At 45.5% G+C, this 14,053-nt stretch overlaps 1 protein-coding gene across 2 annotated transcripts in view; it reads right to left on the reverse strand.

The window, feature by feature from the left end:
* Window positions 1-788: 788 nt before the first annotated feature.
* Window positions 789-14,053, reverse strand: part of LOC121532834 (protein diaphanous homolog 1-like) — a 172,644-nt gene continuing 159,379 nt past the window's right edge. For both annotated transcript variants that reach the window (XM_041838636.2, XM_041838629.2), the window contains 2 exons: window positions 12,377-12,466; window positions 789-1,475 (listed from right to left, as the gene is read on the reverse strand). In XM_041838636.2, the coding sequence (XP_041694570.2) occupies window positions 1,288-1,475; window positions 12,377-12,466 (278 nt within the window). In that variant the 3' untranslated portion in view covers window positions 789-1,287. The remainder of the gene's footprint in view (window positions 1,476-12,376; window positions 12,467-14,053) is intronic.

A 14,053-nucleotide genomic window follows, 5' to 3' on the forward strand; every position in this document is an offset into this window, starting at 1 on the left:
TTGGTATAGCATGGGGCAGCTGACAGAACTACTCCTCATTCTGCTTGTATACTAGCGTTGTGGCAGCAACTGAATACAAAAAAGCAAGGCCAGACATTCAGCACCAGGTGTTGCTGTCTGAAGGGGCAAACACACACACACTTATGTACACACAATCGCAGACACACACACACGGCTCAGCAGTTTTTGGGCAGGTCTCCAGTAACCTCAGCAGAAAGACCACAGCTCTGTTTATGAAATATAGCATTTATGATGACGGCAGACAGAGGCAGTACCATACAGTAATTACAGATGGCAGAACATACCCAAACTGACACACACTTGATAAATGCACAAACAACCCCCATTACTTCCACACACAAACACGTAACGCAAGACACACACACATCTTTTAATAATAATGTATAATATAATATATGCCATTTAGCAGACGCTTTTATCCAAAGCGACTTACATGGAGACAACCTTTGAAAAAGCCCAATAGTGCTCTAAATATAGCCAGTAAATCAGTGACTCCTCCCTGTGAACCAGAGAGCTAGAACAGTGGAGATGAGGATTGTGGAACACACTCAACATGTGATATCATATAACACACACACACACACACACACACACACACACACACACACACACACACACACACACACACACACACACACACACACACACACACAGAGAGAGAGACACACACACACACACACACACAGAGAGAGAGAGACACACACACACACACAGAGAGAGAGAGAGAGAGAGAGACACACACACACACACACACACACAGAGAGACACACACAGACACACAGAGAGACACACACAGACACACAGAGAGACACACACACACACACAGAGAGATAGATACAGACACAGTTTAGGTAGGCTTTTGATTGGTCCGCCCTAACCCTATTGGACAACACGACGGCTGAAATCTGAAGCTTGGAATTGTATTGGTTGGCACTTGTTTCTTTTATAAACATACAGTATACAGCACAGCATTAGCATTTACATACAGTATATTTGACAATTAAAGAGCAACATTTAATAGGGTTTAAATCAAACCATGTCGAAAAAAAGCAGTTGGGAATTCCATCCTATCCCTCTGTGTCCAGTCCCGTGGTCCCATGAAGGACAAGGGGCACAGACTCTTCCTTTAACTGGCAGGAGGATGAAGTTGCCGTAAGACACTGACTGAAGGACAGTTTCTACATTTCTCTATGGTTAAGGTTAGGATATGGGTAAGATGAGCTGATCCTAGATCTGTGGCTAAGGGACAACTTCTACCCATCTCCTTTAACTGGACCGTGATAGGCTGTCCTCTAAGAGGTCCTCTAGTGACCCCGCCTCCTCTGTGCTAGGCTCCTCCTTCTGCTCCATCTTGGTCTTCTTAATGGGGGGTTTGCTGAAGCGGGGCGGGGTGTCCTCCTGCATCAACTCTTTGGCCAAGATGTTCGTCACTGCATGACCAGCTCTACGGTTGGCTGAGAGAAAGAGAGAGAGGTCAAACACATGTCAGGGTTGGTTATATTGTGTTAACAGACAAGCGACAGAGAGGGACAGTGGAGACAGGGGTCAGTTCCATCCAGGATGCAGTTCAGTACAGGTTAAAGACAAGCAAACCAAATGTCTCACTGCAAACATCAACCAGGCTGCATCTCAAATGGCACTCTATTCCTTATGAAGTGCACTACTTTTGACAAGGCTCCATAGGGATCTAATCAAAAGTAGTGCACTATGTACAGTGCCTTGCAAAAGTATTCATCCCCCTTGGCGTTTTTCCTCTTTTGTTGCATTACAACCTGTAATTTAAATTGATTTTAATTTGGATTTCATGTAATGGACATACACAAAATAGTCCAAATTGGTGAAGTGCATTTACAAAAATTCAAAAAAAAATAATAATGGAAAAGTGGTGCGTGCATATGTATTCACCCCCTTTGCTATGAAGCCCCTAAATAAGATCTGGTGCAACCAATTACCTTCAGAAGTCACATAATTAGTTAAATAAAGTCCACCTGTGTGCAATCTGAGAGTCACATGATCTGTCACATGATCTCAGTATATATATAACTGTTCTGAAAGGCCCCAGAGTCTGCAACACCACTAAGCAATCGGCACCATGAAGACCAAGGAGCTCTCCAAACAGGTCAGGGAGAAGGTTGTGGAGAAGTACAGATCAGGGTTGGGTTATAAAGAAATATCAGAAACTTTGAACATCCCACGGAGCACCATTAAATCCATTATAAAAAAATGGAAAGAATATGGCACCACAACAAACCTGCCAAGAGTGGGCCGCCCACCAAAACTCACAGACCAGGCAAGGAGGGCATTAATCAGAGAGGCAACAAAGACACCAAAGATAACCCTGAAGGAGCTGCAAAGCTCCACAGCGGAGATTGGAGTATCTGTCCATAGGACTACTTTAAGCCGTACACTCCACAGAGCTGGGCTTTATGGAAGATTGGCTAGAAAAAAGCCATTGCTTAAAGAAAAAAAAAAAGAAAACACGTTTGGTTTTCGCCAAAAGGCATGTGGGAGACTCCCCAAACATATGGAAGAAGGTACTCTGGTCAGATGAGACTAAAATTGAGCTTTTTGGCCATCAAGGAAAACGCTATGTCTGCCGCAAACCCAACACCTCTCATCACCCTGAGAACACCATCCCCACAGTGAAGCATGGTTGTGGCAGCATCATGCTGTGGGGATGTTTTTCCATCGGCAGGGACTGGGAAACTGGTCAGAATTGAAGGAATGATGGATGGCGCTAAATACAGGGAAATTCTGTCTCCTGCGTGGGCGGACAGCTGTGCCGCAGCGGCCATTTTGAATTATATAGATCAGTGGGGGATTGTGTGCCTCTGAGAAATTAGTGCCATTATCCCTCAAGACCTGCTGTAAAATAACTGTGTGTGTGTTAACAGCAATACATGTTCGGTATCAAACACACAATGTGACTGAGCACAGACACCGTTGGATGTAGGTGTGTGTGTGTGTGTGTGTGTGAGTTTAGAGCAGTCAGTGAGATGCAGTAGTGTATTCTGGAGTTGACCTGGTAGTAAGACTCTGGGCACGGATGCAAACACACACACACACACACACACTACCGAGCAGGTCTCCAGCACTAGCTGTAACAGGGACAGCACTGAGTTTGGGGAGGAAGAGGAGGAATCAGAGAGAGGAAGATGGAGAGATACATTAGCGGTTATGTAATTCAGCCCATTTCACTTGATCAGTATTCTGCTCACAGAACTTCATCTCTGCTGACGAACACATGCAGCCGGGGCTTTAAATTAGCACCTCACTCTCATCCACCCCAGGGTGTTCAGAACAGAGAGATTTCACAGTCACACACACACACTAATTAGACATTATGCTAATGACCACGATAAAGAGAGTGAGAGAGGTGCAGATCAGAGCCTGTCCCAAAAACCCAACACGAGAGAAACTTAAAAGGCTGTCAACTCTGCTCCACTCCTCTCTCAATCAGGAGAACAGAAAGAGAAAAGAAAGCTGTGCTTGAGTACCACTGATGCTTAGAACCACAGTGAGCTAGGGATAGAGAGGTCTACAACTGTAAATAATAGAGGATTCAGAATAAAGATTGAAACACTAATCAGAAAATCAGGGAGAGGTTTGGGGGTCTGAGAATCAGGGAGAGGACACTGGTTTGGGGTTCTGAGAATCAGGGAGAGGACACTGGTTTGAGGGTCTGAGAATCAGGGAGAGGACACTGGTTTGGGGGTCTGAGAATCAGGGAGAGGACACTGGTTTGGGGGTTAGTCAATTTCAGTTATGTACGAAATAGAGGATGATGTTAGTTATTAGAGCAGATCAACTCCTGACTGATCAGGACAAACCCCATCTGTGCGGATAGTAACCTAAACACCTATGGTAACTACCTACTGGTGCTAGAGTAAATGGTTCTCCAGTCAGACCTATGGTAACTACCTACTGGTGCTAGAGTAAATGGTTCTCCAGTCAGACCTATGGTAACTACCTACTGGTGCTAGAGTAAATGGTTCTCCAGTCAGACCTATCGTAACTACCTACTGGTGCTAGAGTAAATGGTTCTCCAGTCAGACCTATCGTAACTACCTACTGGTGCTAGAGTAAATGGTTCTCCAGTCAGAACTGAGAGGGGAGTTTGGCTCTGAAGAGTTCTCTTCCCACCAGGAAATGAGATGTCTAGACAAGAACCCAAAACAATGCCTCAAAACATGCTGCCCGTGTTTACCTTCATTTATTACTCTGTGTGTGTGTGTGAGAGAGAACGTGTGTGTGTGAGAGAGAGAGTGTGTGTGAGAGAGAGAGAGAGAGAGAGAGAGAGAGAGAGTGAGAGAGTGAGAGAGTGAGAGAGTGAGAGAGTGAGAGAGTGAGAGAGTGAGAGAGTGAGAGAGTGAGAGAGTGAGAGAGTGAGAGAGTGAGAGAGAGAGAGAGAGAGAGAGAGAGAGAGAGAGAGAGAGAGAGAGAGAGAGAGAGAGAGAGAGAGAGAGAGAGGGGAGATGGGGACACAGAGAGTGGTGTAAAGATCATCTGCTACACATTACACAACGGGAATCTTCATAATTACTGCCTGATGAGGAAATAACTTTTTGTGCGAGTGGGTGTGTTTTCATGTTTGTGTCTGCATTAGAGCTGACCCCATTTAGTCAACTGGTTGATGTGTTTTCATGTTTGTGTCTGCATTAGGCTGACCCCATTTAGTCAACTGGTTGATTGTTTGGTCGACAGAATGTTTTAGTCGAGTGCTCGCAAATAGATTGTTATGTCTGATTCGCGCCCGTCTCAGTGGACTAATCCATTGCAGAGGCCGCGGGGATGGGACAGTCCAAGAAGAAGGGGAGTGTGACTAAGATGAACGTCTCTCTCCAGAATGCGCTCTCTCCGCCAATTTGTGCACAATCCTTGTTTCATAACTTCATTGTGTGAATTGTTTGCCCTTTGATTGTTAGTGTCTATCAATTCCCTGTTACACACATATATATCAGTGTAGATGTAGATGTCTATAGCCATGTGTCTATGTAAAGGGAGAGGTCTACAGTCATGTGTCTAGGTAGAGGTCTATAGTCATGTGTCTATGGAGAGGTCTATAGTCATGTATCTATGTAGAGGTAGAGGTCTATAGTCATGTGTCTATGTAGAGGGAGAGGTCTATAGTCATGTGTCTATGTAGAGGGAGAGGTCTATGGTCATGTGTCTATGGAGAGGTCTATGGTCATGTGTCTATGGAGAGGTCTATAGTCATGTGTCTATGTAGAGGGGGAGGTCTATAGTCATGTGTCTATGTAGAGGGGGAGGTCTATAGTCATGTGTCTATGTAGAGGTAGAGGTCTATAGTCATGTGTCTATGTAGAGGGAGAGGTCTATGGTCATGTGTCTATGGAGAGGTCTATAGTCATGTGTCTATGTAGAGGGGGAGGTCTATAGTCATGTGTCTATGTAGAGGGGGAGGTCTATAGTCATGTGTCTATGTAGAGGTAGAGGTCTATAGTCATGTGTCTATTTAGAGGTAGAGGTCTATAGTCATGTGTCTATGGAGAGGTCTATAGTCATGTGTCTATGTAGAGGGAGAGGTCTATAGTCATGTGTCTATGTAGAGCTCCCAACTGGAACATGGTCTGGTTATAGAAACTCCCAGCTGGAGGAGCAGACAGCGGGTCTGGTTATAGAATCTCCCAGCTGGAGCAGCAGACAGCGGATCTGGTTATAGAAGCTCCCAACTGGAACATGGTCTGGTTATAGAAGCTCCCAGCTGGAGCAGCAGACAGCGGGTCTGGTTATAGAAGCTCCCAACTGGAGCAGCAGACAGCGGGTCTGGTTATAGAAGCTCCCAACTGGAACATGGTCTGGTTATAGAAGCTCCCAGCTGGAGCAGCAGACAGCGGGTCTGGTTATAGAAGCTCCCAACTGGAACATGGTCTGGTTATAGAAGCTCCCAGCTGGAGCAGCAGACAGTGGGTCTGGTTATAGAAGCTCCCAGCTGGAGCAGCAGACAGCGGGTCTGGTTATAGAAGCTCCCAACTGGAGCAGCAGACAGCGGGTCGGGTTATAGAAGCTCCCAACTGGTACATGGTCTGGTTATAGAAGCTCCCAGCTGGAGCAGCAGACAGTGGGTCTGGTTATAGAAGCTCCCAGCTGGAGCAGCAGACAGCGGGTCTGGTTATAGAAGCTCCCAACTGGAGCAGCAGACAGCGGGTCTGGTTATAGAAGCTCCCAACTGGAACATGGTCTGGTTATAGAAGCTCCCAGCTGGAGCAGCAGACAGTGGGTCTGGTTATAGAAGCTCCCAGCTGGAGCAGCAGACAGTGGGTCTGGTTATAGAAGCTCCCAGCTGGAGCAGCAGACAGTGGGTCTGGTTATAGAAGCTCCCAGCTGGAGCAGCAGACAGTGGATCTGGGTTTTGCTAGGGCTTTGTGAACGGGGGTCGTGGACGGGGGTGGTAATCCCCTGACTCTGGGTCAGAAGGTTGCATGTTCAATCTCAGTCGTGGACTTTTTATTTTACCCCTATCCCAAACCTTAACCCTTTCCTTAACCATTCGGAATTAGTGCCAAAACTTAACCCTTAACTTAGAAATGTGATGTTTGGAGAAATGGAACTATACAGAGCAGCGGGAGCAAAAAAAAACACTGACATTTGACGTTTGGAGAACGTGGATTAACGTCTAATTCTGCAGCGAGACAGAGCTTGTTGAGAATGGCTGTGTGAGACTATTTGTATAAAGTCTGTTACTATGCGTTGAAGTCTGGGAGTATGTGAGTGTGTATATGTTAGTATCAGTATTGGTATTAAAGCATGTGTCTGTTGGTATGCAGTGTGTCTCTGTTGGTATGCAGTGTGTCTCTGTTGGTATGCAGTGTGTGTGTGGGCTTTGCTTAAAAAGAGCAGTGTAGACAGAGTGAGGGCAGCTGTCGCCCCTCTCCCCTAGAGACACCCAGAGCTGCTGAGTCACAGGTCAGGGGTCAGAGGTCAGGGGTCAGAGGTCAGGGGACGAGCATTAGTTGCCTGGCTCGCAGTTGGTGTTCCAATTCATCCCAAAGGTGTTCAATGGTGTTGAGGTCAGGGCTCTGTGCAGGCCAGTCAAGTTCTTCCACACCAATCTCGACAAACCATTTATTTTTTCTCACCAATTTCGTAATATCAAATTGGTAGTTACAGTCTTGTCCCATTGCTGCAACTCCCAGTTTTTACTTGGGAGAGGCGAAGGTCGAGAGCCATGCGTCCTCCGAAACACGACCCGCCAAGCCGCACTGCTTCTTGACACATTGCTCGCTTAACCCGGAAGCCAGACGCACCAATGTGTCTGAGGAAACACCGTACAGCTGGCGACCGAAGTCAGCTTGCAGGTGCCCGGGTGCCCCACAAGGAGTCGCTAGAGCGCGATGGGACAAGGACATCCCAGCCGGCAAAACCCTCCCCTAAACCGGACGACACTGGGCCAATTGTGCGCCGCCTTCCTGACCATGTGTACAGCACCAGAGGGTAGGCTACTTAGAGGCCAGAAATCTTCTGGGGTCAGTTAGAGGACCCCAGAAGACCTCTCCACAGATCACTGAGCCCAATTTTACAACCTCCACGCTCATAACACATGAAACATCACACATACCTGAGAGAGAGAGAGAGAGAGAGAGAGAGAAGGAAGAGAGAGAGAGAGAGAGATAGAGAAGGGAGAGAGAGAGAGAGATAGAGAAGGAAGAGAGAGAGAGAGAGAGAGAGAGAGAGAGAGAGAGAGAGAGAGAGAGAGAGAGAGAGAGAGAGAGAGAGAGAGAGAGAGAGAGAAGGCACTCTCCTTGGCATAGAGTTATTCCAAATATCCACTCCAGTACACCACTCCACATTAGTATTCCATTAAGAGTGGTAGGGTTACACCCACTCCCCCTCCCTTCTCTCCTCCCTGCTCTCTCTGTTACATGTTAATAAACATCACCCCCTCCCCCTCCCTTCTCTCCTCCCTGCTCTCTCTGTTACATGTTAATAAACATCACCCCCTCCCTTCTCTCCTCCCTGCTCTCTGTTACATGTTAATAAACATCACCCCCCTCCCCCTCCCTTCTCTCCTCCCTGCTCTCTGTTACATGTTAATAAACATCACCCCCTCCCCCTCCCTTCTCTCCTCCCTGCTCTCTCTGTTACATGTTAATAAACATCACCCCCTCCCCCTCCCTTCTCTCCTCCCTGCTCTCTCTGTTACATGTTAATAAACATCACCCCCTCCCCCTCCCTTCTCTCCTCCCTGCTCTCTCTGTTACATGTTAATAAACATCACCCCCTCCCCCTCCCTTCTCTCTCTCCTGCTCGCTCTGTTACATGTTAATAAACATCACCCCCTCCCCCCTCCCTTCTCTCCTCCCTGCTCTCTCTGTTACATGTTAATAAACATCACCCCCTCCCCCTCCCTTCTCTCCTCCCTGCTCTCTGTTACATGTTAAGAAACATCACCCCCTCCCCCTCCCTTCTCTCCTCCCTGCTCTCTCTGTTACATGTTAAGAAACATCACACACTTTCCCACTCACATGTGCACACACTGGCACACACACTCATAGGTCAAGTCCTTCCACTCTGCAACCTGCACAATTAGGGCCCACTTCATCAGGACAATTTCTGGCCTCTAAGTAACCAGAACAGGACAACAAACCTAAGCACACAGCCAAAACAACGCAGGAGTGGCTTCGGGACAAGTCTCTGAATGTCCTTGAGTGGCCAAGCAGAGCCCGGACTTGAACCCGATCGAACATCTCTGGAAAGACCTGAAAATAGCTGTGTCCAACCTGACAGAGCTTGAGAAGATCTGCAGAGAAGAATGGGAGAAAGTCCCCAAATACAGGTGTGCCAAGCATGTAGCGTCATACCCAAGAAGACTCGAGGCTGTAATCGCTGCCAAAGGTAAAGGGTCTGAATACTTATGTAAATGTAATATTTCAGTTTTTTATTTGTAATAAATTAGCAAACATTTCTAAAAACCTGTTTTTGCTTTGTCATTATGGGCCATTGTGTGTAGATTGGTGAGAAAAAAAAAAAGATGTAATCAATTTTAGAATAAGGCTGTAACGTAACAAAATGTGGAAAAAGTCAAGGGGTCTGAATACTTTCCAAAGGCACTGTATGTTCTGCATTTTAAACAAAGATCACCTGTACAGTCGTGGTCAAAAGTTTTGAGAATGACAAGTATTGGTCTTCACAAAGTTCGCTGCTTCAGTGTTGAGATATTTTTGTCAGATGTTACTATGGTATACTGAAGTATAATTACAAGCATTCCATAAGTGTCAAAGGCTTTTATTGATAATTACATTAAGTTTATGCAGAGTCAATATTTGCAGTGTTGACCCTTCTTTTTCAAGACCTCTGCAATCCGCCCTGGCATGCTGTCAATTAACATCTGGGCCACATCCTGACTAATGGCAGCCCATTCTTGCATAATCAATGCTTGGAGTTTGTCAGAATTTGTGGGTTTTTGTTTGTCCACCCGCCTCTTGAGGATCGACCACAAGTTCTCAATGGGATTAAGGTCTGGGGAGTTTCCTGGCAATGGACCCAAAATGTCAATGTTTTGTTCCCCGAGCCACTTAGTTATCTATTTTGCATTATGGCAAGGTGCTCCATCATGCTGGAAAAGGCATTGGTCATCACCAAACTGTTCTTGGATGGTTGGGAGAAGTTGCTCTCGGAGGATGTGTTGGTACCATTCTTTATTCATGGCTGTGTTCTTAGGCAGAATTGTGAGTGAGCCCACTCCCTTGGCTGAGAAGCAACCCCACACATGAATGGTCTCAGGATGCTTTACTGTTGGCATGACACAGGACTGATGGTAGCGCTCACCTTGTCTTCTCGGATGCCCCAAACAATCGGAAAGGGGATTCATCAGAGAAAATGACTTTACCCCAGCAGTCCAATCCCTGTACCTTTTGCAGAATATCAGTCTGTCCCTGATGTTATTCCTGGAGAGAAGTGGCTTCTTTGCTGCCCTTCTTGACACCAGGCCATCCTCCAAAAGTCTTTGCCTCACTGTGCGTGCAGATGCACTCACACCTCCCTGCTGCCATTCCTGAGCAAGCTCTGCACTAGTGGTGCCCCGATCCCGCAGCTGAATCAACTTTAGGAGACGGTCCTGGCGCTTGCTGGACTTTCTTGGGAGCCCTGACGCCTTCTTCACAACAATTGAACCTCTCTCCTTGAAGTTCTTGATGATCCAATAAATGTTTGATTTCGGTGTAATCTTACTAGCAGCAATATCCTTGCCTGTGAAGCCCTTTTTGTGCAAAGCAATGTTACCTTGCAGGTAACCATGGTTAACAGAGGAAGAACAATGATTTCAAACACCACCCTCCTTTTAAAAGCTTCCAGTCTGTTATTCTAACTCAATCAGCATGACAGAGTGATCTCCAGTCTTGCCCTCGTCAACACTCTCACTTGTGTTAACGAGAGAAGGAGAGGGACTTTGCAATTAATTGCAATTCATCTGATCACTCTTCATGACATTCTGGAGTATATGCAAATTGCCATCATCAAAACTGAGGCAGCAGACTTTGTGAAAATTAGTATCTGTGTCATTCTCAAAACTTTTGACCACGACTGTACTAGTTGATCAGGCTCTGGTCTTGTCCCATCTTGATTACAGTCCGGTAATATGGTCAGGTGCAACAAAGAAAAACCTAGCAAAGCTGGAGCTGGCTAAAAACAAATCAGGGTGCCTTACATTTAACAGCACACACAGAACTATCATCAACAACATGCATGATAGTCTTTCATGGTTGAGGGTTGAGGAGAAATTGACTACTTCTCTTCTAGTCTTTTTAAGAAACATTTGTGTGTTGAAAATGCCTAACCTCTTGTATAATCTATTTGCATACACTCCCAACAGACATACCCACCAGACATGACACTATTGGTTTCTTCACTGTACCCAATCCAAAAACAGATTTAATGCGTCACTCAGTTATGTATAGAGCCATGTCATCATAGAATGCTCTGCCACCAGAGATTACTCAGGCAAAAAGCAAGTTTAGCTTTAAAAAAACAGATAGAAAACATATTGTATAACAGTGTCTCTCCTCTTTCTAAAGATCTAATTTAACTGCACTGTATATAAGAATATGAATATGTATATAGGAAGTGTGTAAATAGTATTATTGTTGTCTCTTGGTGTCTTTCCTATTTATATATATATAAATAAAACGTGTTTATTTTGAATTTAATGTAATATCTTGTTGTTCTTGTCTATAACTGTTCTGTACTTTGCCATGTATTTGTACGTTTTATATGGCTGCATGTGCAGTAGCTAATGGGGATCCTAATAAACTACACCCGCCTGTGTTTCGGTAAAAAGCTGAGGAATGGGCCTGGAGAAATGTAACCACTCAAATTCATAGAGCTATGGATGCAAGGACTGACCATCCATGATTTCAAAATGATAGTTGTAACTATGTTTTGAGGTTATACAGTGTGTACATTTACATTGTTTACAAACATTGGAGTAAAACAAACTTATATTTGGGGTTCTGATGGGGTACGACTGTTGAACTAAGCTCATGAGGCATTTCTAAGTTATATTCTTCAAGAATCAATGGGTATACATCATTCACTTATACATTTTTTAAAATGTAGCAACTAAGGATTCTAGCTTTAAGAGAGAGAGAGTGTGTGTGTGTGTGTGTGTGTGTGTGTGTGGCAGTAGCAGCTGAAGTGAGTAACTCAATAGGCCAGTGAAACAGCAGAGAGAGCGAGTATTTAACCAGATGATGTGGGTGGTGTATCGTCTGGCCTGAGAGAGAGGCTGGAGAACAGTAGAACAGGTCTGAGTGGAAATCAATACAGATCACTGAGACAGACAGTGTGAACAGCCCTGCTAGTGCTAGCCCTAGGCTAGCGGTTGTAGACAGGACCGGGGTTAACATGTTTTTAATGTTTATGTCATTGTGAAGCCACATTTTTATAGTGTATTTCGAACCTATAATTGAACCCCTCTACTGCCACCCCTCCCGGTGTCTGCCACCCTCATCCCTTTCCTGGCTGGTTCCCTGGAGCAGAGCCCAAACTGGTGCCACGCCCCAGCCACACAACAGATGGCAGACACACAGGAGGGCAAGCAGGGACTGAAGGTTTAATCTGAGGGAGAATCACTGTGTTTGTGCATGAGGGTGAGAAAGAGTGTATGATGGAGAGAGTGTGTCCGCCTAAGTGTGTGTGAGAGAGAGTGACAGAGAGAGAGAGTGACAGAGAGAGAGAGTGACAGAGAGAGAGAGTGACAGAGAGAGAGAGTGACAGAGAGAGAGAGAGAGAGAGAGAGAGAGAGAGAGAGAGAGAGAGAGAGAGAGAGAGAGAAACATAGACAGAGACACACACAGAGAGAGAGAGACACACAGAGAGAGCAACAGTGTGTTCTTACCGGCTTGTCGTGGTCCTCTCTTCCTCCTGAAGGCAGCACCAGACTGCAGCGCCTCCATCAGGCCATCCATGATACCAGTCTCATCACCCTCTGTACACACACACATATACACAATCAATATTACATACACAACCTTATAACCAGAGAGATCCTATTAAATTACTAGAGGGGCTATGTCATAAACCCTCAACGTTCCAGAATGGGGTGAACATGGCAGCCATATTGGTCAGGGAGAAATGGAAACCAGTGTAATTGGAATGAATGGCAGTAGAGGCATAATCCTGATTTTACTTATGCAGGAAAATAGAAGTAAGGCATGTGCTGTATCAGAAATTGTGTAATAGAATTCTTGTCAACCTAAAATATTGTCACATAATTATAAATATAGTTTATACAGGTTTTTATTCTGTATAAATAGCCAAAAAAAGATATGTAAACAGACTATAAATGTCTAAATTTGTGTGCTATAATATGATACAATATCAGTACTTGTTTCAGCCAGTGTATGGCTGTGGATTGACAGCATTGTTTGAATGGAATGTTGGCATATTGGCAGTTGCTAAAATACATAAAAACTGTCTGGCTAGCTAACAAACATACAGTGTAGATTCATTATTTTACACAATATCTTATCGCAGCACTGGCGAACCAACCATGGTTGACCAACTCCCTGACCAAAATGGCTGACCTTTATCCCATTAGAAGACGGTTCATGTCCATTCTAGTATTCTAATTCTATGGTTATAACAACAGAGTCAATACAAAACACACACACACATCCATATTTAGTCTCTCTCTCTCTCATAATAGACAGAGGACAGATCAGTAGACAGGGGGCAGATCAGTGGGCACAGCACGCCCCCTACCTTCTCTCTCTCACACGTAGTGACACATCACAAGTCACATGGACACGGTGGCCCATTAGATACATGAAGCTAGTTGGGCCCTGACCCAGTTTAGATCCTGCCTAGGCTGCAGGCTACATACATGTACTACACACACACACCATCTACAGGTCTATTACACAGTGGCTCAATAAGCTACAAAGTTCACCAGGGATGTGTGTATGTGTGTGTAGGGGGGATTCAGTGGTGTACTCAGGCAGATGGTTTTAATTATTATCACTTTGAACTAAAAGAAGGGGGTGCTGCGTTGGGTTAAAGGTTTATGTCTTCACCTCCCCCTCCCCCCGTCTCCCCTGTCTCCCCTCCCCCTGGTTCCCCTCCCCCTCTCCCCTCCCCCTGTCTCCCCTCCCCCAAACACACTCTACTTTAATCTCACTGTAAGCCTAGCAGCAGATGGCCCCTAGTCCCGCTTGTCACTTCAGAGAAAGTCACACACACACACACACAGAGAGAGAGAGTGCAGTCCCACAACACAGCTCGCATACACACCCAAGTGGCGGCGGCACACAACTGCACAGGCAGAAAACATGCAGTCATGTTTAAATTTTACCCAAAGGAGAATACATCTGGCATCCATTCACTCCCCACTTCCATAAATCACATGCTTGTGTTAAACCCAAAGTCACCCAGGAAACAATGCACACACATGTTCTGGAGGAAACTGCCTCTGGGTGGGTGTTAACGGCAAAAGTAAAGGGACAAACTGGGACCTGTTTTATTACGCTTATTGAACGAATGACCTGGCTGCTAAAATGACAGCATATAGACAGAG

This window comes from Coregonus clupeaformis, chromosome 2 (genome assembly GCF_020615455.1).
Source record: "Coregonus clupeaformis isolate EN_2021a chromosome 2, ASM2061545v1, whole genome shotgun sequence".
In the NCBI taxonomy this organism is placed as follows: Eukaryota; Metazoa; Chordata; class Actinopteri; order Salmoniformes; family Salmonidae; genus Coregonus; species Coregonus clupeaformis.